Source organism: Anolis carolinensis, chromosome 5, assembly GCF_035594765.1.
Source record: "Anolis carolinensis isolate JA03-04 chromosome 5, rAnoCar3.1.pri, whole genome shotgun sequence".
Classification (NCBI taxonomy): Eukaryota; Metazoa; Chordata; class Lepidosauria; order Squamata; family Dactyloidae; genus Anolis; species Anolis carolinensis.
Window position 1 is genome coordinate 28,261,814 of NC_085845.1, and position 26,422 is coordinate 28,288,235.

At 39.1% G+C, this 26,422-nt stretch overlaps 1 protein-coding gene across 4 annotated transcripts in view; it reads right to left on the reverse strand.

The window, feature by feature from the left end:
• Positions 1–4,033: 4,033 nt before the first annotated feature.
• The window catches only part of lef1 (lymphoid enhancer binding factor 1), a 122,832-nt gene continuing 100,443 nt past the window's right edge, over positions 4,034–26,422 (reverse strand). For 2 of the 4 annotated variants that reach the window (XM_003226503.4, XM_008119351.3), the window contains 4 exons: positions 24,982–25,089; positions 21,592–21,640; positions 19,520–19,560; positions 4,034–5,185 (listed from right to left, as the gene is read on the reverse strand). In XM_003226503.4, the coding sequence (XP_003226551.2) occupies positions 19,526–19,560; positions 21,592–21,640; positions 24,982–25,089 (192 nt within the window). In that variant the 3' untranslated portion in view covers positions 4,034–5,185; positions 19,520–19,525. The remainder of the gene's footprint in view (positions 5,186–19,519; positions 19,561–21,591; positions 21,641–24,981; positions 25,090–26,422) is intronic. The other 2 variants (XM_008119349.3, XM_008119350.3) reach the window with 1 other exon arrangement.

Below are 26,422 nucleotides of genomic sequence, written 5' to 3' on the forward strand. Positions count from 1 at the left end.
CATGAAACCAGTATCAATGTTATATGAAATGAGGGGAGCAGAAAACAAACAGCAGTAAGAGAACAGGAAGTTTAATTTACAAAAAAGACAGTTATGCTTTGGAAACTGAAATATTAATAGATATTTGCTGTTGTATGCTTTCAAGTATTTTCTGGATTACAATGATCCTAAAGTGAACCTATCATGGATTTTTTTTAGAGCTGAGAGAGTATGGATTTTCATAGCCAAGTGGGAATTTGAACTCTAGCCACTATACATCACTGACTTGCAGAAAACAATTATGCTATGGAAACGGAAATATAGATAGAAATACATTAGTTCTAGTTTTGATTAATTCCAGTTTTCATATATGTTTAAACCTTGTAACTACTTTTGACTCTTGAGCCCAGCAAAATTTATTTTCTAGTCAGTTTATCAAGTTGTTCAAAGAAAATCAGAGTCAATTTCTTTTTTTAATATTCTATTTCTAAATTTTAGTGTGGTAGAATTTTTAAAAAGAGCATGGTTTCAATGTGGTGAGAATAAGTGGATTTCTTTTCCTTTCGATAAAAGATGCTTGAAATAATACAAATGTCTTCTGCCAAACATGCGGTGTTCTTCTTAATTTGTAATAGCAAGTGATAAGATTATCTTTAGTATACAGTTTAAACAAGATGTAAGAAAAAAAACAGTACCTCGCATAATCTAGCTTTAAACCACAAAAATACCCTGACTCAAAAATAAGATTCTTATGCTTAACGATTTAGGTAGCATCCTTGTCTGCTTTCTCGACATGGATAAATGTGGTAATTTCATGTTATTAGAGGTTATATAATTTAAACAAATTAAGACTTTTAGATCTACAGATAGTTTGAACTCCAGCTTCAGAAAGCCAATAGTAAGGGATTTGGGGAGTCGTGGTCCATGTGTATTATGTAATTTTTACATGTTATTACTGCTTTTGATATCAAATCTTCTCTTAAAAGAAGTAATGCCCAGGAACAGTGCAAATATTGACTACAGTGGATAATTTCACATTGTTCAATATATACATTTTAATATGTATGTGTGTATGTATTCATCCCATGGAAGATAAGCTCTATCCTTTTGGGACACATTTGGCCGCACCAATGTTTGGATCTACAGTTTCCATCAGTTTCAATTCAGTAAGGCCAAGCGATTTTATAAAATTTTATAGATTTTTTATGGGGCCAAATGTGAATCAGACTACACATTTTAAACCCACTGGGATGTATGAAACTGAATAAACTATCACAATTTTGTTTTTTTGTTTTTTTTTTTTACTTTCCATATTTAGGACTTGGTGTTAACTGGAATTATCATTAAAACAGGTATGAAATTCAAGATGGGCCTGATCTATGTAGTTGCTGTATTCAGTATTTTACTTGGCTTAGGTTAACAAATAGCATTGTGTAACAGAGACAGCGAAGCTCACAGTCTGAAAATACAACACAGACAAAGTTTTGCATTTACAAACAGTTTGGGAGGAGGCCTGAAAACAAAACATTAGCTGTATCTTGAGCTCAGTGTCTAGTTCTGCCTGCAAAAGGCAATTTTCCTTTATTGTCTTTTTAGTATCCATGGCAAAGCAGCTACAGAAAAGAGTTCTCTAGTAGAAGAATATGGGTTTTTCTAATTCTCGGTGAAGACAAGCACTCTAAAGCATTGAAAGTATAGACAGAGAGGAATCCTGTTTGTGCCTCATGCTGGCTAAAGCAAAATTGGGTATGGTTTCTATAGCTAGAAATGGGAGGTAGCAAAAACTACAGGGAACTGTCAAATTATCAAGTTGTAAGCCTTTTTGCCTGAAGGGTAAGATAGAAATACTATCAATAAATAATGATCTATCCCCAGAGTATTCTCAGGAGCCAGCAGAGATGAATTTTGCAAATACTCTCCCATAACATGACCAGTGTCCGTTTTGCCTTTGATCCTGTCCAACATAATTGCAACTAAAATATTCAAACATAGACAGTATCATTCTAAAAACAGCTGAGCACTAGATCCTTCTATGGAAAAGTACACATTTATCTGCAGTGCAGAAGCTTTCTAGAGGGCAAACAGTTTCTCTGCAGTGCCAGTTGAAGTAAAATTGAGAGTTGCAGGTTCCTAGATAGTTAGTATAAAACTATTACAGTAGAGTCTCACTTATCCAACATAAACAGGCCGACAGAATGTTGGATAAGCGAATATGTTGAATAATAAGGAGGGATTAAGGGAAAGCCTATTAAACATGAAATTAGGTTATGATTTTACAAACTGAGCACCAAAACATCATGTTATACAACAAATTTGACAGAAAAAATAGTTCAATACGCAGTAATGCTATGTAGCAATTACGGTATTTACGAATTTAGCACCAAAATATCATGATGTATTGAAAACATTGACTACAAAAATGCGTTGGATAATCCAGAGTGTTGGATAAGCGAGTGTTGGATAAGTGAGACTCTACTGTATTAGAGCAGACACTGGTGTGTGTGTTGGTTTCTGCCAAAGGGCCGTTGAGTCAGTACATTCAAATGTTGATGCAAAATTTACAAAAGCAGCAAACAAATACTGTAGCACACATAAATTTAATACCATCACTCCAAATAGAAGGGAGTTTTAAGCTAATGTTCTTTCTTCCAGAAGTCCATAATTTGTTCAGTTGTCTGGTATCCACTCAAGGAGGCTTAACTCGGGACAAAGCCTAGGAGTGCAAAATTCAGTCGCAGAACACCAGCGTTGTAACCTATGGAGATTTCTAGTAAAGGGGAAAGTAAGGAATGCAAGGAAGTAGTCTTGTACATTTGTATGGAATCGCTAACCATTTCTATTTGTCCCATTCGTATGGCCCCATTTCCATTTTTGTCCACTGTTTTTGGAAACTGGTCCCTATACAAATGAGCTTTTCCATCCAAGGTCCGAAAAAAACAAAGATTTTTAGGGCCCTGGGTGGCAAAGCAGCAGGGCCTGCCAGGGCCTACATCCAAGCAGGCCCGGCACTTGGCTGTAGGCCCTGCCTGCCTGGGCATTGAGCTCTCAGCTGTAAGCCCTGCCTGCCGAGCCTACGAGCATCGAGTGTTCTGTGGGCAAGGTCTATAGCTGAGTGCTCAATGCAGTTGAGTGCCGTGTGCCTGACGCTTGACTGTAGGCCCTGCAAGCCGGTCCTATGAGTGTTGAATGCTCAGTTCACAGGGCCTACAGTCGAGCGTCGAGCACCCAACGCTTGGCTGTAGGCCCTGCCAGCCAGGGCTTACAGCCAAGCACTGAACATCAGCCGACCAAATGGCTACCTTTCCCCTTTTTTCCCCGTTTCACTGTTCCTTTTGTTCCAGAGGAGGTTGTACTGTTCCATGCCATCCAAATGGAAGGAACAATACAAAACCACGAAAGAAACAGATGAAACAGGATTCGGGCCCAACTCTACTTGGAGGATTTGTACAAGTACTAGAAGAGAAGGAATTTTGCAGAAGGGTTCTTAAAGGAAAATAGCTTTTAGACGCTGTAAAATATTTTAACCAAAATTAAAAGTAACAGAATGACCATGTTAATTAGTCATAACAACCCATCGTCTGATAAAGCTACCATATGAACCCTAAGTATACTGCTGGGTTATGGCTGCTGGGTTGTTTAAACTGGTGTGTCATGATACCTAAGAATGTAAGCATGAAATGTCTATGGCCAATTTCCCCAACTTCACATTCTGAAATAGAAGCTTACAAAAGATGCAGGAAAGAAAATGGAAAGATCGACTGTTCTGTTTGGTCACCTGGCTTGAACACTAAACCATGTTCAACACTGTTCAGGGTATATGGTATACAAACCCATCCATTAAAAACTGGGTTCTGTTTATTCTTCTTCATATGAAGTTATAACCTTAATATTGACTAATTGATGTTCCAATTATTCATTCAAACTTCAAAAATAAGTTTTCATTGAACTATGTCACAAAAACAAGTCTCAAAAAAGCAGAAGCCCCATTCACGTCTTTGCTTTCTTAAGCTTCATGTTGAAGCCAACAACTCATTTTAACCAGTCAAGAACTATGTTGTAGTTTTATTACAAAGCTTTTATTTAAAAAACAAAAACAAAAAAATGCTCAGCACATTAACTCAAACTGGAATGACAAAATATATATCAGTTGACAATTTTTGGCAAAGGCTGTGCCTTAACTATTTTAAAAAATGGGTACATCAATGCTCATTTCAACAACTGGCATAAAATCCCACTAAACAGGCTAACAAAAACAGATACAAAACAGATACAGACCATTTGAAGTAATAATAATTCAAGTGCTGGGCTTCTTTTTTTTTACAAGGAAATTCAGGATAGGTAAGTAGGAGAGCTCGCTGCAGTCAGATCTGATGAAATATGTTGCCATTACGCATATAGAGTAAATGGGACAGATCAACATGACTAGTGACCAGACTGATTGTAATGTTTAATATAAACTAGCACACATATACAATGAGGGGTTTTTAACCATTACGAATTGTTAACAAAAAAGCCACAGTTCTCCAAACAATTTGTTCCTCTCCTGCAAAGGGAAAAATGGAATTTCCTTTAATTAAAAGAAAGATTGTAGGTTTTGGTGCTTCTTTAAAAGCTCAAAGACAATAAAAATATACACCATGGGGGAGAAAATGAAAATATAAAAAGCATTCAAGTTTTCTTTTTAGAAGCTGAAAATCCAAAGTTGATCCTTTTGCACCATTAAATAATAAACTGGATTGTGCCTTCCTCAACCAATATTTGTTTCTTCGGTGTGAAGGGCCAAGATGGGAGTTGCTGCTGGTTTACATCATTCCATCGGCTGAAGCAAAACAAATGCAGCCTGGCTATTTTGTTGCTGACTCGGTACTGACAAGTTATGAGATAACAAATGTTGGAGGTGTAAGGTGGAGTGAAAAGCTACTTTGCTGACTGGGGAAGGTCTGAAATGCTCTTCTTGCTCTCTTTTATTGTGTCATATTTGGGACGCCGCCATGATAGCGAAGGGGCCTGGCAGTGATTGTCTTTATGGTTCAGTGTCTTTGTAGCAGTGACATCAGGGCAAGTGTCGATATCCTAAACATACTCCTTAGCGGTGGCCTGTGCGGATGAAGGACATGCCTGGAGATTTAACAAGCTTCCATTTCGAGGAGGGGCCCTGATGTCGCTGCCTTTCCTTTGCACGTTGAGAAAGCATTCCTCTTCCCACCTGCCAGGAAAAGTAATAATAAAATTAAACAAAATGCACCAAAACACATTCATCATTTGTTTAATTATACTACCGCTACACATTTATGTAATGTTCTAAAAGTGTTAGAAGAGCTTCCAAGTACATGATGTCAATAAACCTTGCAGCCACCCTGTAAGATAGGTTAATTTTGTTAGATACGTTTATGCTCCACATTTGCTCAAAACAACCTGAAAGCAGCACTCTTCTCTCCCATTTATCTGCATAAGAGGACAGACTGACAGAAAAAGTGTCCCAGATCACATAAGGAAATTACATGACTCTGAAGATTTAAACCTTGATCTCCTAACACGAATAATTGGGATGCTGTGGGTTGCTTATTTGACACACTAGGGATGCTGTGGGTTGCTTATTTGACACACCAGACATTGGCCTATGATGTTCAACAAAGCTCAGTTTTGTTTCCCATACTGTTTTAACATATACATGAATACTAATGACAGAGGTTGTTGCGAGTTTGTGGGTTCAGTATTACCAGTATGCCAATGGCACTCAACTCTGTCACTACTTTCAGTTCCATTCCAAATAATTTGTTTCAGTACTAAACCAGTGTTTGTAGCCATGTATTGAATGAAGGTAAACAAATTGAAGCTCAATCCAGACATGACAGAGGACCGTGCTGTGGTGCAGCTGGTTAGTAGCCAGCAGCAATAAATCATTACTGACCAAAAGGTCATTGGTTCGAAGCCCACATTGGATTAAACTCCTGACCATTTCATAGCCTAGCTTGCTGCCCACCTAAGCAGCTCGAAAATAGTTGCAACTGTGACAAGAGAATTTAGGTACCCCTTAATGCAGGGAGGCTAATTTAACTTAATTTATGACACCATAAAACTGCTGGCATGCAAAGAGCAATGAGGAAGTACTATGATCAAAAAAGACTCGGTGTCACAGTGATGATGAAGCGGCACCCCCACCCCCGTGGCCAGAATCAAGCATACCTTCATGAAGCCGGAAGCTGGAAAATGTTAAAATCGCCTCTACTGTCTGCCTGTATATGTTGTATGTCTAACAATGGCACTGAATGTTTGCCATGTATATGTGCATTGTAATCTGCCCTGAGTCCCCTTCGGGGTGAGAAGGGCGGAATATAAATACTGTAAATAAATAAATAAACTCTTAGCCAGTCGGAAAGCATATAATGGAATAGGGATTTGGCCCATGCTAGATGGAGTTACACTCCCCTGAAATGACAGTTCATAGCTTTGGAGTAACTCCTGGACTGCATATGGAGGCCCAGGTTTTTGTGGTGACTGCTCCAGCTGTGCTCATCTTGTTGATATCAGCTTTCATCACTGTAACATGGCTAGTGTCCTGTTAGTGGCTTATGGAAGTGTAACTCCACCTTATGCTTGTGTATGAACTTCCTTGGCCATTGTGGACTGGCATTTCCTTCCTCTTTATGCAATAGGCAAAAGTCCTCAAGAATTAATATAGTGTTCTAATAGCTCCTCCCCAACAGATATTCCATGACTTCAAAGGAGAATGGAAAAGATCAGAGGAGCATCTAAGTATCAGATCATAGTTAGACAGCCAATTATATCACCAGCTGAGACCTCTTGAGGACAATCAGCATAACAGCCCATGCATAAGTCGGTGGAAATTATTTCATAGTTTCCATTAAATGCTATAGTGGAGACCACTAGGTAAAATTTTGGCTCTCCAATATTCCATGAGTGTGATTTGAAGGTGAGAAGATATGGTACAAAAAATTGCTTTTATTCTATCTACCTTGGTACTTCAAACACCACAACCAAGCAGCAGACAACAACATCAATTTACTTTAAGTACAGTGTTCCCTCACTACTTCGCGGTTCACTTTTCACGGTTTGTCAATAAACTCTAAAAGACTATTATAAATCATAAAAAATTACAATTTACAGCTTAAGAAAGGGAAGAAGGAGAAGCAAAAGGGAGAGAAAAGGAGCCCAAGTGGCAACGGGAGGAGAAGGACGCGATTTATCTATACACAACTTATTGATAAAGACTTAAAATAGTGTATAACTACTAAAATAATGTATAAATATTAAAATAAATATAGTGTCCCTATTTCGCGGATTTTCACTTATTGCAGGTGGTCCTGGAACCTAACCCCAGCGATAAGTGAGGGAACAATGTAAATGCATTTTTGCTTACTTCCCATTGTAATGTAACTTATGGAAACGAATTACAACTAACTTGTTGATAACTTGGCATTTCCAAGCTAGAAAATATGTAACCTGTTACAAGAGTAGGGCTTCTCCATTGGATGTTAAATATACTACATGCCTTGGTCCCTCACCTTAGCTGAAGGATGAGGAAAATGGCTCTACAGTTTTTGCCAGACGCTAACTCCTTTTAGCTATAGGTAGCAAAGTCAATACATCACTATTGGCTATGGTGGCTAGCAAGGTGGGTCCAGTCCATAAATAGTTTAGAAGCACATATCCTTATCCCTATAATAGACAAAAGTCCGAACAGTTGAAAATTAAAGCTCAATCTTCAAGAAAACAGCAATGTAAATTATATAACACTGCATATTGTTGGGTGGTTATTTATTAATGTTGTTCTCCAACAGATGATGAGGGATACAACAGAATCTAACGTAATCCCTTCCAAAGGGATTACATCCCTCCCTTCCAGAAGGAATGGTGTTAATTTCCACAGTCATTCAGACCCAACAAGTTCTACACAGATGCACTAACTGTCTTCTGAACATTCATATATGGAGAGAGAGAGTTCATCACTCTATAGCAGACATGGGCAAATTTAGGCCCTCCAGGTGTTTTGGAAAAAGGCCCCCCCAGTGGCACAGCGTGTTAAAGCACTGAGCTGCTGAACTTGCAGACCAAAAGGTCACAGGTTTGAATACGGGGAGCGGAATGAGCGCCCACTATTAGCCCCAGCTTCTGCCAACCAAGCAGTTCGAAAACATGCCAATGTGAGTAGATCAATAGGTACTGCTCTGGCGTGAAGGTAACGGTGCTCCATGCAGTCATGCTGGCCACATGACCTTGGAGATGTCTACGGACAACGCCGGCTCTTCGGCTTAGAAATGGAGATGAGCACCAACCCCCACACTGGACTTAACGTCAGGGGAAACCTTTACCTTATCTTTAGGTGTTTTGGACTTCAACTCCCACAATTCCTAATAGCCTACCAGCTGTTAGGAATTGTGGGAGTTGGAGTCCAAAACACCTGGAGGGCTGAAGTTTGCCCATGCCTGCTCTATAGACAAAGTAGGTTGTGCACATAAGTTGCACCGTATTGCTTCAAGAGTACAGCTGCTACAGAAACACAAAAACCTAACCTTATTGCCAATGCAAGGTTTAATTTTACAGTCATCTTCTCTTTTATTATATCTACTCAAATGACAAGAAAATTTACACCTGTTGCTTTTCAGGGATTCAGATTTTATTTTACCGTTCATTTCAGTTGAACTATTTTGACATTTTAAAAAACAAAGGCAAGTGTTCTCTGGAAAAGCACTGAAGGTGGTCTGCAACTGGCTAACTTAGTTCCTATTTCCTCATAAAACTACACTGACCCTCAACCTTTTTTTTATTTTAAAAAAACAGACTCCTCCGTGTCCTGCCTTGAAAAAAATTACTCCAGTAGAAATCAGGATCAAAGAGTCATGAAGGGTTTTACTTTTCCAAAGATCATGAAAAAGAAGCCAAGTGAAAAAGCAAAGAGAGAGAGAGAGAGAGAGAGAGAGAACCAGCACCCTGCCGATTTATATTTACTTTGGACCTTTTCATCCCAGATTTTCAAAGGTTTGATCCAGGTTGCTCTTCCTGAGAAGTTTTTCCTCTCGGTCCTAGATTAAAACATTCTGTTTCCTGTTGAGGAATGGCCTTGAGGCGCCAGCCCAGTAGTTCACAGCAGTCTGATACAAGCACAGCAATTCAGAACTACTCCCCATTACCAGCCAGGAATGCAACTTGGGCTGAAGGAAATGAAATGTCCTTCTGTTGAAATGGGTCCCATCTAGCTACCCCCTCCATACACACCCTTTTTAACCAGCAGCTTGCCTTTGAAGTGAGGAGGTTAAAATAACATTCATGGCCTTGCTCGAGCCCTCCCATCTCAAAAAGTGGACTTTTAAAATTAGTATTAGCATTACAGTAGTTTCCTTCAGTTTGAGGCTCACACTTTTGTAACCACTTTTTTTCTCCTGCCTTCCTGCCCTGGACAAGGATTAGGGAGAATCAAAAGGAAATCTATAAAATGTTGATTTTTCTTTTACGTAAGGCTACACCGATAAAAGTAAAGGTTTTTCTCTGACATTAAGTCCAGTCGTGTCCAACTCGGGGGGTTGGTGCTCATCTCAATTTCTAAGCCAAAGAGCCAGCATTGTCTGTAGACACCTCCAAGGTCATGTGGCCAGCATGACTGCATGGAGCACCGTTACCTTCATGCCTGAGGGGTATCTATTGATCTACTCACATTTGCATGTTTTCGAACTGCTAGGTTGAAAGAAGCTGGGTCTAACAGTGGGAGCTCACCCCGCTCTCCAGATTCAAACCATCAACCTTTTGGTTAGCAAGTTCAGCAGCTCCACAATATAACTCGCTGCGCCACACAGAGTTCACTGCTTTTGATTGCTCTTTGAGTTGCACAAGAAATTTTGCATCCAATTCAGTAGCTACGCAAATGTCCAAGTCTGAGCAAAATGAGCAAGAAGCAGCAGCAACCAAAGCACTTGCGAGTACTATATGCATGCAAGCTCCGCACAAGCCAACTGGAGTCTTAAAGGCACAGCAATGGTGTTGCCTTACAGATATAAAACAGGTCAAGCCAGGGTTCTTTTCAAGAAACCACAGGTATGTGCTACAGAGACTGAAGATTTCCCACATCTGAGGCTTCACTGGAGGGCTGCAGCTGAAGTCTCGCCAAGCCAGGCATGCCCTAGCAAAGCCCAACCCGCAAGTGAAGTCGGTGCAATCAAAGACGGCAATTACAGTTCCCTGGCTGTGGTTAGGCTTCAAAGCAAAGCGCTGTGAGTCACATTTTAGCATATGTGAAGCCTTGAGCTCCAGCCACAACTGAGATCTGCCATCCCTCTGCCATTTATGCTGTAGTGGAGAGCTGACTGCAGCAGAGAAATGAGGAGCCATTCCTCAAGAAATAAAACTCAAACATATTTTTTTGTAAAAGCCCTATAGTTAAAAGATAACATTGAAATACTTGGCAGCCAGAAGGGTGTATAATTGGAGACTTGTGACATACAAAGATCAGAGGCAGAATTTTAATTCTCTCTCCCCTGTCTCCCCAAAAGGAACTGCCCAAGAAGGTTTTGCCCTTCTCTGCGCTTCGTATTTATAGAGGGAGCTGTGAATGAGCTTAAAAACTTTTATTCTAGGATCTAGAGGATGTTTTTCTAGTTATTTCAATTGGAATTTGGTCACAAACAGATATACAGTAGAGTCTCACTTATCCAACATAAACGGACTGGCAGAACGTTGGATAAGCGAAAATGTTGGATAATAAGGAGGGATTAGGAAAAACCTATTAAATGTCAAATTTTACAAATTAAGCACCCAAATATCATGTTTTACAACAAATCGACAAAAAAGTAGTTCAATACACAGCAATGTTATGCAGTAATTACTGTATTTACGAATTGAGCATCCAAGCATTGCAATGTATTGAAAAAATAGACTATAAAAACATTTGCTACTAACAAATTGACTACAAATAAAGATAGAATTGCATAAAATTAACTTGAGGTAACAACATTGTCGGAAGTTAAATCCGTAAAAAGTTCAGTCCTTGCTGCTTACAGAAACAGCTGTGGACCGGAGCAGGAGGCAGACTGTGTTGGATAATCCAGAATGTTGGATAAGCGAATATTGGATAAGTGAGACTCTACTGTATCTATCTATTCAGGTGAAATAACAACAACAACAACAACAACAACAACAACAACAACAACAACAACAACAGGTGATCCAGAGGCCAGAAAACAAACCAATGCATTCAAGTTACAAGAAAAGAGATTCCCTCTAACATTAGGTGAACTTCTTTCTTGTTAGAACTGATAAGTACTGTAACAGACCACTTGTAGGGTGGTGGAGTCTTCATCTTTGAATATCTATAAACAGGTTGGATGGGCATTTTTCAAAAATGCTTTGGTCGTAAATGCCTGAGTGTTTGGACTAGATGGCCTTTGTTGTGCTCATATCTCAAATGTTTCTATGTGATGAAGTCATTCTGGATACTTATTTTCTCATGATGGATAGTTATAAGTAATATTTTCTTTTCATTTCAGTGAATCGAACCTAGTAGAACTAATACTGAATTTAGCTTCTGTTTCATTTTATCCCCATCTCATTTATTAAAATTATGGAATCTTTGAAAAACGTTTATAGTTTTACATTAAACCGATTCCACTTCATTTTAGAACATAAATCAATAACGTTAGCATTCCTGAACCTTTCATTTATGTCTAAGAATTCTTTTAACCTATGTCTTGGATGGGAAATTTGTGAGGGAAGTCTCCAAGAAGGAAATGTTTAAACTCCTGGCTCATATATGATGGTCTCAATCAGACATGAGAACCACATTTCCAATTTTGGAGTTAAAGCAAAAAGAGTGGAAGACACACATTATATAATTAATATAATATATAGTTTAAATCTGAGTAGCAGAGAGGGACAGGAGGTAGCTTCATCCATGTGCCAATCTGCCCCAATTTAGTTAAATAAATCTGAAAACTCCTACAACAAGAAATGTTACCATATACTCTTCTTGGAAACTCTCAAGAAGTGTTTGGATGATCATTGATAGCGAAATAATACTGATTAGATGAACCATTGACTAGATCCAGTACAAGTTTTCTCAGGTGTCACGACCCAGGCTGCAGAGCACCAATAACCATACACAGAGGCCAGAATCTAACTAATATCTTTATTGAAGGAATATATAAAGTTAATAAGAACAAGTGTAGAAAATAGTCCAGAAATAGACCTTTCAGGAAAGGTCAGAAATAGTCCAAAAAAGCAATGTCCAATAGGAAATATTAAGGTCCAAAGTTGTAATCCAATAACCGAAACACTCACTTTGCCCAGCAAAGTGAGGGGAGATGACAAGGTCCTTTAGTCCATAAAACTTGAGCGTGGCTAGGAAATAACTTGATACTTGAAACAAGGCTTGAACGTGGAACAAGGTAACTAGGAACAAGAACAAGGTCCGTGGAATAACTTGGTAAAATCCGTGAAACAAGGCAAGGATTGATCCTGGGAAACAAGGCAAGGTCCGCAGATAAACAAAGGCTGGGAAGCAAGGCGAAGGCTGGATAGCAAGGCAAGGCTTGGGCAGGAGCGAGGCTTGAATCGGAGCGCGCTGTCCAGACACAACTCGCTCCGTAGGCTGACGAATTGACTCCGCGAAGTTACTACGCGGGCAAAACACCTATATAGAGTCTAACTTTCTCACCGAAGCCGTTCTCTGGGAAACAGAAACGAAAGCTAAACTCCGAGACCAGATGTTAAACTCCTTAAAGATTCTCACGAGAAACAGTCTTAATTGGCAACATTCTTAGCTGCTATCCTCGCACTCCTGCGCGAAGCTGATTCCAAACTTCTCTGTTGTTTACAAAACTCCCGGCGCAAGAACACGGGAGAAGTAGGCTCTGGGGTTGTTTGACATACTTCTGGGACACAACTTTCTTGCAGGTGCAAGGTTCCCAGATCTGCCTGGGAAAGATCTGGCTGAGAGGAATCCAGTTCAGACTGGGAAGGTAAAAAACCCAAGTTTTCATCTTCAACAGGGATTACAATGTCCTGAGCAGGACTACAAGGCCCATGGGTCATCACATCAGGTGAGCATGAAACACACATTTGGAAAAGTAAAATATTAACAAGACACAATCACTGTACCATTACCAATTTCCTCTTTTCTTGCCCAGCAGATGTCACTATTTCATATACAAATAGGTCTGAGAGCCTTCTGTAGCCTTAAAAGTCCAATATGCCTAGTTTGGCTTTGCTTTACTGAATAGGAATTTTGCTCTCATGGGGACACAGTGGCATTTTCTCCACTAAACAAGCAATGACAAATAGGCTCACATCCATGATCAGCAGCTGAGTTATAGCAATAACATTATTTTAATGTACAGAATTAGCTTTTGGGATCAATCAAAACCTAAATTTGCTATGATCAGTTGAAGATGAAAAAACACATTTTCTTCCTACTGTTAATTTCAACCATCTCCTCCATTATATTTATACTTATATGGTTGTCAGTATCTAATAACAGTTCTACACATAAATATTATGATACAACTAGGTCAATGTGAAGTGATTTCTTTCCAATGAAGTTTTATTGTTTTAATATATCTATCAAAGTCATTAGGGTATGCGCAGTGTGTTAAAGCACTGAGCTGCTGAACTTGCGGACCAAAAGTTCGCAGGTTCGAATCCGGGGAGTGGAGTGAGCATCTACTGTTAGCCCCAGCTTCTGCCAACCTAGCAGTTTGAAAACATGCAAATGTGAGTAGATCAATAGGTACCGGTCCGGTGGGAAGGTAATGGCGCTCCTTGCACTCATGCTGGCCACATGACCTTTGAGGTGTCTACAGACAACACTGGCTCTTTGGCTTAGAAATGGAGATGAGCACCAACCCCCAGAGTCAGACATGACTGGACTTAATGTCAAGGGAAAACCTTTACCTTACCTTACCAAACTCCAAGGACAATTCTTTTTAGCAAAATGCTCATAATAAAAGAACAAAGTGGTCTGAATTTAATCACCCATGCCACTTTGTGTGACAAAAAGTCATGTATTCTGGGCCTAAACCAAAATCTATCACAACGTATTTTGCAAGCAATCTAAGCAGATGGTTCATAAACCTGTCTAAGTTGGTGATGTATCTTATTCTTCCTTGCATCCCTAATTTACATAAATGGAAAATGCACCCTCTTCTCAACTACTTATGGAAAACATCAGCTACAAGGCAGAGACAGGGACAAACTTTTAGTGACTCAAAAGAGCCATTTGGTGCTAAGGGAAAGCGAGCAAACAGTTGTTGACAAGGGAAAGAGAAAGAGAATCCCTTGGAAGGACTCTCCAGCTATGTTTGCCTATATCAGCTGCTGGGGAGAAGAAAGAAGGAAGGAGGGGAGGGAGTTCTTTATCACAATATCATGTGATTCCTCACCCTGGAAATCCATGTTTGGGGAGGTGGAAGCTTTTGTTTGGTTCACATGTTAATATCACCAGATCGGTTTGCATGAAGAGGAAAACAATTACTCTTCAGGTCTGGCATTCTACAGATTTTATGATGCAGTCTTTTGATATGTTTTTAAATACCAAAATGGGTATATTGAGAGGAAATGTAATGAAATGCACACAAAAAAGGAAAACTTCCCATAAAAATTAGCAAAAATCTCTGTGAGGAATTTTTTAAAACCCCACTATCTTGTAAACGGGAGCCCCCGATACCGCAGTGGGTTAAACCGCTGAGCTGCTGAATTTGCTGACCAAAAGGTTGGTGGTTTGAATCTGGGGAGCGGGGTGAGCTCCTGCTGTTAGACCCAGCTTCTGCCAACCTAGTAGTTCGAAAACATGCAAATGTGAGTAGATCAATAGGTACCGCTCCGTCAAGAAGGTAACAGCACTCCATGCAGTCATGCCAGCCACATGACCTTGGAGGTGTCTACAGACAATGGCTTAGAAATTGAGATGACTACCAATCCCCAGAAGTGGACATGACTAGATTTAATGTCAGGGGAAAACCGTGACCTTTACCTATCTTGTAAACTGATGCAGAAACAAGGCAAGATGAATTTGAGCTTTGGGGGCAATAATTCTAGCAAGCATCATAGATTTCTTCTTCATTATTTCATCTAGTTAAACATTACAATTATTAAAGTATTCTGACTTATTACATTTCCACATTTCTAGTTCACCTCAATAGCAATGAGAATTTGAACATGTCCAAAGGAGGGCCAGCAAAATGGTCAAGGGTCTGGAAACCATGTCCTATGCGGAATGGTTTAAAGAGCTGTGTGTAATTAGACTGGAGCAGAGATGGTTGAGAGGTGACATGATAGCCATGTTTATATCTTAGAAAGGATGTCATATTAAAGATGGAACAAATTCTGTTTTCTGAGGCTCCAAAGACTATGACTTGGAGCAATGGATTTTAACTACAAAATACAGAACCCTGGTTCCATTAAACAATTCCAAGAAACTTGTTAGAATTGAATTGTTTTTAAAAAAAGATAAAAACGTATCTGGAAAGCCAAGCCAAGCCAAGCCAAATGAGACCATTATACCAATAAAAAACTAAAAAAAGCAGTTATTGATAAGCAGCAGCTTATCATAATGCTTCTCTTATATATACTTGGTAGTAGTGTGTCAAGGACAGAGTAGGCAAAAGTAGCATTAGTAGGATATTAGGCAATTTGCAAGAATTTCCAACACCGAATGCTTTAAGAATAAAATCAATCTGCCTCCAAAAAACTAAGCCATTAAAATGAAGAAAAACTCATGGAGAAAATGCAGTAATTTTTTTTTACAAAAGGATTTGTAAAAGAAACTTTTGGGCCCAGCATGGGCTTTGAGGAGTCTTCCCCATGACGTCTATGTCAACTTCCTGAATGACTCATTTTAAACCAGGCTCTGGTTGTTGGCCTACAAGGTTCTAAAAAAACAAACAAACCAACAACCCCAAAGTAAACCCACAAGCCTGAAGTCTGTCCATCGCTAAGTTTGAAGAGGCTTCTATCGTCTCCATTTGTTTTGCTAAATGTGTCCTACAGGCCCATTTCATATGTTGGGTTCTTCTTGGTCCTGCTTTCTGCTTGTGGCAAGCTATAACAGCAGCTGTGCCTATTTCATGCCAAGAAAACCCAAATTCTGTGAACAGGATTATGAAAATGAAGCCAATCTGCATGTATCTACATTTTGCATAATGCACCCTGCTTCCAAGATTTGAGGATTTCAAAGCCTTTAGATGGGGGTGGGCAACGGCTGAGATGGCATTGGGAAATGGGGAGAAAGAGAAGGGTTCCAAGGGTTGGATTTACTGTTCAACAAGGTCAGGATGAGATGCAATGTAAGAACTATGTGGGTTAAGTCAATGCCTTTCTCCCTGAGCACTGGATGTTCTTGGCCAGAGTTCATTGGGTTTCTAAACCACAAGGCTTTTCAGATCATTAATTTATAGCAGAAAAAGTGAACAGTTGGTCACTCATCTGTTGGATGGGGTCTTCACATCAGTTTCTCTAGTTAGCTGTATCTCATTTTCCAGGATTCAACAGCAATCCATTCATTGTTCCCAGTATTGTGTTCCCAACATTTGAGGCAACAGAAGCATTGTTATTTGGCGCAACATGCAAAGCATATTGCTCCTGTTAACAGAATTTGGATTTTCTTGGCATGAAATATGCACACGCTCTAATGATATGCCTTAAACTGCTACTCTTCTTAAAGGTTAAGTTTTTTAGTTCTCTATTAACTCAGAAACATGATTTATGTATGACTCTTGGTGCTCATCTAAACCAGATTTTAGGCAAGTATTAAACTATCTGAAACCACCCAATATATATAATATAAAAGCATCCCTTAGTGGAATACATTGAAACTCAAGATGGCAATATTATGATGACACAATAAACACGAAATTTAGAAAATATAAACTGGAAGAAATAGCTTTGAAAAATATGTTTGTTACGTTACAAAGGATAATTTCATGTCATTTCAACAAAAAACCCCAATCTGCTATAATGGGCTTTTATTTATTTTGTACTGAATTACATGTTTAGAATTGTATGCCAGCAGTCAATGAATACTATTAATCACATTCATGAAAAACTGTAAAATCAACTGTTGCAAAATCATTCTCTTACAACAAAATGTCGAGACAGATCTGTTTGTTTGCTTTGAATTATGAACAAGTTATTACATTTCTTTCCATAAATTAGTTTAATTAGTAGATTTACATACAATCTAGATCTGTATAAGACCCAGAAGATAACGTTTTGGAAGCAGCAAAAAGGTCAAAATGACGAGGATTTATAATGAAACAACGCAGTCATATCTCAGTCAACAAAGCCTCTGACAAAGAAGGCTTTGCTTTCCGAAGCCTTTTAATGGGAGCCCAACCTCCCACTTTTCTTGACTTCTGTCTGTCTGGAAGTTCGGTTTGTTTTCAACATTGGCGGGAAAGAATGAGATTCTACTCTATGAGGTCCTAATACAGCTGCAAATACATCGGTACATCAAGCAAGAGAACCAGGTGCCTCCAGAATCACTGAGCATGTATGAAGAGATAAACAAAGGGGAAATCCTGCTTCACTAGCTGTCCTAGTACATATATTGGCTGTTGAAAGGGGAAAAAATATCCCTGTATTTACTGGAGTCTAATGCACCATCAAATCTAAAGCGCATCTCAGTTTTCAAAACCCTGAAACCCAAAAAGCATTTACCATATTACGTTAATTATGTGGGCTGGGCTGTGGTACAGCTGGTTAATAGCCACCAGCAATATATCACTGCTGACTGTGGTCGGATTGAGCCCTGACTGTTTAGTAGTCCAGCTTACTATCCACCTAAGCAGCTCGAAAACAGCTGTGAGTAGAGAAATTAGGGACCACTTAATGCGGGGAGGTTAATTCAATTTAATTTCTGACACCATAAAAGAGCGAGGAGGAAATACTATGATCAAAAGGACTCGGCGTCATAGTCGATGAAGCGACAGCTCCCCCTGTGGCTGGAATCGAGCATAACCTCCTGAAGCCGAAAATTGGAAAAATATTGAATCATCTCTAGTATCTGTCTGTCTGTGTGCTGTATGTCTAATAATGACATTGAATGTTTCCCATGTATGTATGCATTGTGATCTGCCCTGAGTCCCCTTGGGGAGAGAAGGGCTAAATATAAATACTATAAATAAATAAATAAATAAATAAATCTAACGTGTATCCTAATTTTGGGGAAGTAATTTAGTCACAAAAGGTGAGCACTAGAATTGAGTAAATATGGTATACCAGGATGCATTTTGAAAGAAGCCTTCAAGTGGTCTCTGGAAGGTTCAAAATGTATTGTTTTGCAAAGCCTACCTCATTCAGTTGCTTCATTTCATATGTATATGATGTTAGTTTTGAATAAATGGTTTGCTGAAACATGCTGAGCTGCTCTTCTTGTTTTGTAGTATAGGAACCTATCAGGAACCTATCGGAGGGTCAACAATTTGAACTCGCAAGTCGGGGTGAGCTGTTAACTGTCAGTCCTAGCTCTCTGCCTACCTAGCAGTTCAAAAGCATGCAATAAGAGTAGGTCAATAGGTACCACCTCTGAAAGTCAAAGGGCGCCCATGCAGATATGCTGGCAAAAGATCTGAAAAGGCTACGGCCAACAGACTCCTTCAGCATGGAAAAAATGGAACAGCAGCACCTCCCCATGGCTCCAAGTTGACCTCCAGATGGCGGAAATGGAAAAAAGGAGAAGACCTTTACCTTATCTATATATTGTATGTCATTGTTCATGTTAAAAGGCATTGAATGTTTGCCTTATATGTACTGCAATCACACTGAGTCTCTCCAGGAAGATAAAGTGGAATATAGATGAAGTGTACTATATTATTATTATTATTATTATTATTATTATTATTATTATTATTATTATTAAACAATGTGAAACTGCCTTTGCATTTCTTGCAGATATTCAGACGTGGCATCCTTATTGGGATGAATTTCAATATCCACCGTAATCTTTTCAGCCTTAATTCCTTTGTGAATAGTACAGGGGCCTTCACCACACCCAGCACTTAGCACAATTATGGAAGACGAGAGTCCCAAGAGCTAAAATATGGAGCCACTTCATTACAGTATTTATAAATATGAAATTCAAATGAAATAATTCATGAGAATATCAAACCAATGCTGCCTACCCCGCCAAGTCAGCACTATGCATACAGTGATTAGAACAAGTTGATTTGGGAACTAAGAAACTGTTCTAATTTGTTTCTAATGACAAGTTTTGTATCATGTGGAAAGCCAGAATAGCTTAGCTGCTTGGTAATATAGTTCTTGTGCTTCACAGATAGACTTGCAGCCAAGTCCGTGAGGTATGGTCAGTATAGTTAGTGTAATTCAAGATTTTTTTTAAAGTAACAAAAAGATTAGGAGCTAAAATACAAAGCCGGTATAAAAACCATAAATCATAAGAGCATTCATTTGAGGAAAGAGCATCGTGTGCTATAAATTCAAGATTTTTTTTTTCCAGGAGTGAAATGTGAGAAAATCATACACGTTTTTAATTTTTTAAATATCAATTTAGCAGAAAGGCTTTTAGAAATATTCTTACCATGCTTCAGATGTAGGCAGCTGTCATTCGTGGGGCTGCACCTGTAGAAGATTGTTTTTCTTTAACAAATTTCCATTAAATTATGTTTTTTATACCCCAAATAAAAGATCTTATGCTAGAATGTGAATAGCCAATTGATTTCCTCTTGACTTTCATGGTTCTTATACCAGCTATTTCATCTATTAAATATCTGCATTTTTGTTTCAAAAAAAGAAGATGTGAAATGACCTCACTGGTGCTTTAATTTGACATATCAGGCAGCTGTTAAGACCATTTCCACTGTTTAAAAAAGTTATAGCCAAGGCACATACGATTGAATACAGAATTTCCCAACATCTCCAAATGCAATAATCTGAAGACTATATTCACAATGAAGCCGTGTATTAATTCTTTCTTGATGTGTTTCAGTAGTTTAAAAAAAAGAGCACATTCTCTATACTTCTAGATTTACGTCCATTACGCCTTCCAATGTATTGAACAATAGTGCTTAAAGACTATCTTTAATAACATAATAATATGCTTTTAAACATAGCCTTTCAGTATTTTACTGTACAATGTTTTAGAAGGCCTGGTGCACAGAAAAACGGTGAACACTTTTTAATAAAACATGAAATCAAGTTCATAACAGTGCAAGAAAGAGACCTCCCCCAGTTGCTACTTGCTGAAACTAGATCTGATACAGAAGGAAACAGCCAAGGTACTGAAATTGTTGTTGAAGGCTTTCATGGCCACAATCACTGAGTTGCTGTGAGTGTTCTGGGCTGTATGGCCATGTTCCAGAAGGATTCTCTCTTGAGGTTTCACCCACATTTATGCCAGGCATCCTCAGATGTTGTGAGGGTTGTTGGAAACTAGTCAAGTGGGGTTTATATATCTGTGGAATGTCCAGGGTGGGAGAAAGAACTCTTGTCTGTTTGAGGCAAGTGTGAATGTTTCAGTTGGCCACCTTGATTAGCATTGAATCACGAATCAAGGAACATGAAATGCACTGCAGACTAATCCAACGAGAGAAGTCAGCTATAGCAGAGCACTTGATGAACCAACCTGGACACAGTGTATTATTTGAGGACACAGAAATGCTGAACCACTCTAACAACCACCATGTCAGACTACACAGAGAAGCCATTGAAATCCATAAGCATGTGGACAATTTCAACAGAAACGAGGAAACTATGAAAATGAACAAAATCTGGCCAGTATTAAAAAAAAAAACTCTTAAAATCAGGACAGTAAATAAGAACACCACTCAGAAAACAGAATTGCAGACATGAATCAATCAGAGCCAGCTAACACCGCCCAACAAAGAATTTCCCCAGGCCATAAGCAGCCAGACCTTGAAGCTGAAAGGCTATTCAATGTTAATCAAGGTGGCCAGTTCAAACAGTCACACCTGCCTCAAACAGACAAAGAGTTCTTTCTCCCACCGTGAACATTCCACAGATCTATAAACCCCACTTGCCTAGTTTTCAACATACTTCATTATCTCTGAGGATGCCTGCCATGGATGCAAGCGAAACGTCGGGAAAGAATCCTTCTGGAACATGGCCATACAGCCCAGAAAACTCACAGCAACCCATTGCTGAAATTGGTTTACTGATGCTGTTTGAATGCGCATGTGAAGCAATGGAAATTATTCTGTTTCTGTGAACCAATATTCAACTGCAGTGGCCACTAGAAGACAATTTCTACAGTATGCAAAGACTGGCTGTCTGCACAAAATGCTCCTTTTCTCATCGTCAGTATAACTTTGCCATACAACAATTGATCATTGCTATAAGTAAAAGTGCCTGACCTCCAAAAGAATGGGGATTTTTCTCTAATTTCAAGATGCAGAAGCAAGCAGCATAGAGTTTAATTTCATGAGTTTTCTAACAATATGGCTCAATGTTCAACACTCCTCTGGGCATTGAAGGACAAGGTAATGAAGACCACAAGTTTTAAAATGTTTAAATTTGTATAATCCATTACAGAAGTCTTTGTGTTAAGAATCTATAAACAAGCAATGAAACAATGGGCTGAGTTTTTCAAATGCTATAAATGTTAAAACAAGATGGTCTACCAATGAAACATACCTGATGTTGATTCCTGTAACTTTTCTCTCTTCCTCTTCTTTTTCTTTCCCTACAGAGTAAACAAAAAAGGGGAGGAAATCAATGGAAAAGAGGTTTAGAGCAGCCTATGACTACCTTTCTTCTCAATAACTTTATAGCACTTATGGAAGCCTCCGGTGGCTCAGTGTGTAAAAGCGCTGAGCTGCTGAACTTGCGGACCAAAAGGTCCCAGGTTCAAATCCCGGGAGTGGAGTGAGCATCCCGCTGTTGCTCCAGCTTCTGCCAACCTAGCAGTTCGAAAACATGCCAATGTGAGTAGATCAATAGGTACCGCTCTGGTGGGAAGGTAACGGCGCTCCATGCAGTCATGCTGGCCACATGACCTTGGAGGTGTCTACGGACAACGCTGCCTTTTCAGCTTAGAAATGAAGATGAGCACCAACCCCCAGAGTCAGACATTACTGGACTTAACATCAGGGGAAACCTTTACCTTTACCTTTAATAACACCACAAAAGCCACTTCTAAACATATCAACATGTTTTAACTACCATATTTAAGCTGCTCTGAACAAAGAAAATAAACTTCACCTTCACATAATTTTAAAAATAATTTTAATAGACAATTTTGCCAATATTAATTTTAAAAACATATTATTTCCAATATTCAATTTAAGAAACAGTCAAAATAATGTTACGTAAAGTCAGAGCCAGTAGCTTAATTCAAATTTGAGCAACATTTCTAGCTGAAATTCTAACCAGTTATTTCCAAGCATTGCATATAAAATAAGTTGAGATTTAATTTCAGCACGTTTCAGCAAAAAAGGGATAAGGACTGAATATAGAGCTAAATCTTGTTAGTCCCAATGGGAGTAAACCCAATTAATCAATGGAATATACATAAGCAGCAACCTACCAATTTTCTATTGATTTGGTGAGTATTCTGATGGAGGGTAACAATTGGATTCACCCATCATAATTATTATTCACAAACTAAAATAACATCTTAAGTTATGATACAAGTTCTTGACAGCAGTAATTTAAAATGCATCCAAATTCAAAATAAACAGCAACATCTGCTCTCCAAAGTCACAAAAATTTGAAGCTTTTGAACCTTACATTAAAAAAGAAATAAAAACTGGCTTCAGAGAATTTTTTTTCCGTGTCAGGAGCAACTTGAGAAACTGCAAGTCGCTTCTAGTGTGAGAAAATTGGCCGTCTGCAAGGACGTTGCCTAGAGGACGACCAGATGTTTTTGATGTTTTACCATCCTTGTGGGAGGCTTCTCTCATGTCCCCGCATGGGGAGCTGGAGCTGACAGAGGGAGCTCACCTGCTCTCCCCGGATTCGAACCACCAACTTGTCAGTCAGCAGCCCTGCTGGCACAAGGGTTTAATCCATTGCGTCACCTGGGGCTTCAGAGATATTGTAATGAAATAGCCAGTTCTGGGAAGACCTGGGTTCAAGTCCTCATGCTACCAGGAATGCTGAAAGGACTGGTCACTATTTCTCAGCTCGATCCATGTCATTCACCCTGCTTTACAGGTGAAATGGGGACATAAAAAAACATTTATATTCCCCTGATATTCACTATGCTATGTGCTTCTATCTCTTTCAGTCCCATTATACCACAATTCATTTGACAGAACAAGAATTTCAGAAGTTCTGAAGTTAAAGACACAGAGATGTTTTCATTAGATTAAGGCAGGTTCTAGGTAAAGGAGATTCTCTTTATTCTAAAGCCCACTGGCTTTTTAAATGGAGTCTGACTTGAGGGCAATTCTACTTATCTGGCTTAAACTAGGCGTATTGGATTATGGACAAAGCTTAGTACTGATTGAAATCTTCTTGAATGCGTGAGAGACCACATTTTCAAAGTCAGGACTAGGTATGGGATTAGTTTTCCCTTTGAATTCTTTATTTAAGAGTAATCAAGGCCCAATCTTAGCTAACTCCCAGACAAATAGTTATTTGGCTGTCTTCAGTATGGATTAAAAAAAAAACAATGAAAAGAAAGAGGTATTTCAGAAGATAAATGGCAAGTGTATTGTTTAATCCCAACAGAATGTCCCTTATATTTTGCTACGTGCATCAAAACCACGGTACAATCCTCCATCAAATTAAATTAAACATTTTGAAAATAAATAAATTAAATTCTTAAATCTTTCTGATTTAAACTGAAGATTGCTGTTACTTGAGTCCCTATATCGGGAGAAAGGCAAGATAACAATAATAAATAAATGCACTGTACAACAGGCATGGGCAAACTTCGTACCCCCAGGTGTTTTGGACTTCAACTCCCACAATTCCTAACAGCCTACTGGCTGTTAGGAATTGTGAGAGTTGAAGTCCAAAACACCCGGAGGGACGAAGTTTGCCCATGCCTGCTCTACAAGCTAGCTGGCATCCCACCCCCCACCCCCACCCCCGATGTGCAATGGGAAGTTGCTGCTAACTGTCAAAGAAATAAGGTTGAACACTGCAAAAGCCATCCTCTGCAGGGCTATCAGCCTCCTCCCAGTAGACTCAAATCAAGGAAAAGCTTCATGAGAACCACCACTCCTCTTAACGTTCCCCCAGCAACAGCAAAAGTATCCTCTGGGCAGCTAAACCAGGCAATCCCAAATGGATGGCCCCCCCATGAGGATCTTCCTCCAGGGACAAACAAAGTATGGACAACTTGGAAGTCCCTGAACAGACTCAGAAGCGGAGTGGGCAGATCAAAAGATAACCTGGCAAAATGGCACTACCTAGAAGGATCCTCCACCTTGTGCATTTGTGGAGTAGAACAAACAACTCCGCATATGTATGCTTGCTTGTCCACAATGCCCTGCCTCATGCACAGAGGAATAATTGTTTAAAGCTACAGACAATGCGGTTGCTGTTGCCTGGTTTTGGTCAAAGATTATTTAACCACTTGTGTTCCCTCTACTTTTTATCAGTTTTATACTTATTTATGCAATGCTCTTGACACGAAATAAATAAATAAGTGAAATTTTACAAAGAAAAAACACAAAACAGGATTAACATAAAAGTGTGTTCACACAACTCAGATCAGTCAAAAACAATCTACCAAACCTTCTTCAGAATCATTGCCATATGCATCTGTTAACCATGTAATATGTCAAAGGCAGACATTTGTGAGTCACTCCCCCAGATGTTTGCAAAGCAATCCCCAGCTATTTTAATGGCCATTTTTATTTATTTGTCACATGGCACAGCTGGTTGAGAAACATTCATGGGGCCAATTCCAAACCAGTTTGAGATATGTGGAAGTTATCTAAAATGAGGCAGGAAAGTAAAGTAGACATGAGGCCCAAACGGGGTTGCTTTCCTTTGCCAGCTGCTCCCTCACCTCCTTGGGTTTTAATTACAGAAAATGTTAGCTGAAGAAAATGTAAATGAAGGGCTTACATAGTTATCTCTTGCAGACCAGCCTGGATAGAGCTGCATGTGTAGCTGCCTTTCTTTCCGAGCTAGTTCATAATATTTAGCTTGTTCTTCGCGGGACAATGCATGCCACTGCAAATAAAGGAAGAAAGAGTGAATTTTGTGCACTGTTCACAGAACGTGCTACACACAGAAATGCCTAAAGGATGACGTTAATTCGTGTTATTCTGGCATACGGAGGGAAAAACACACTGTAATTGCTTGCACAGCACCAATGACAAGCCAAGGAAGTAGCAGCATCTAAACAGAACTTTATAATAAAATTGTACATTTGGTTTTTTATGACCCCAATGTTGAATTTTTGCACTTATCTCTATTGATATTTGATCGATTCATATTTATACAGGACTCTTATAATGAAAGCTCTAATGTATTTTCATAAAAGATTTGGTCTGATATGTGTACAAAATTAATATTTATTTATTTATTTATTTGCAGTTTTTATATTCTACCCTTCTCACTCCGAAGGGGACTAAGGGCAGATCACAATGCATATATACACGGCAAACATTCAGTGCCATCAGACATGACATATAGACAAACACAGACGATTTAACATTTCCAGCTTCTGGCTTTATGAGGGTATGCTTGATTCCGGCCACAGGGGAAGCTGCCACTTCATCGTCCATTTGTGACACCGAGTACTTCCTCATTCCTTTCTACAGGCTGCTGGAAGTTTTATAGTGTTGTAAATTAGTTAAATTAGCCTCCCAGCATAAAGCGGTACCTACATTTTCTCCTGGACAGATGCAACTGTCTTTCAAGCTGCTTAGGTCAACAGTGAGGTAGGCTATTAAATGGTTGGGAGCTCAATCTGACCCCAGGCTTCGACCTCACGACCTCTCAGTCAGTAGTGATTTATTGCAAATGGCTACTAACCAGCTGCGCCACAGCCCAGCCACATGATTCTTAAGTGTTATAGTTTAGGCACAGACTGCCACTAAAAGCACAGCAGCCTCTTTGCAAATGGCCTTCAGTAGTACTGCTTGACAGAACATCTACCAAAGCAAGACTTGGATAAAGAGGTGAAACTAGTTATAAAAAAACTGGATTCTATTTTCAAAGTCTTCTAACTACCACTTATTACTGGCAATAACTCAAGATCTTACAAAGTCAAAAAGCATGAAGCTCCTTCCATAGCCTCTGAACAACCATGTAGCAGGAATTAAATATTCTTTTTTAAAAAAATTATTGGGGTTTTTTTTTCTCAGAAGAGCAACAGAAATCTTTATTCTTGTTGAGAATTCACCTTTTCAGTTGGGGAGTATGTTCTCTTCCATCTCTCAACCTACTCTCATATAGTCTCATTTTTCATATACTCCAAATTTAGGTGGTCAGCACACTGTTATTATTCCGGTTTATACTGTTATTACAACTACATCTTTGTGTTTATAAGAACTGAACC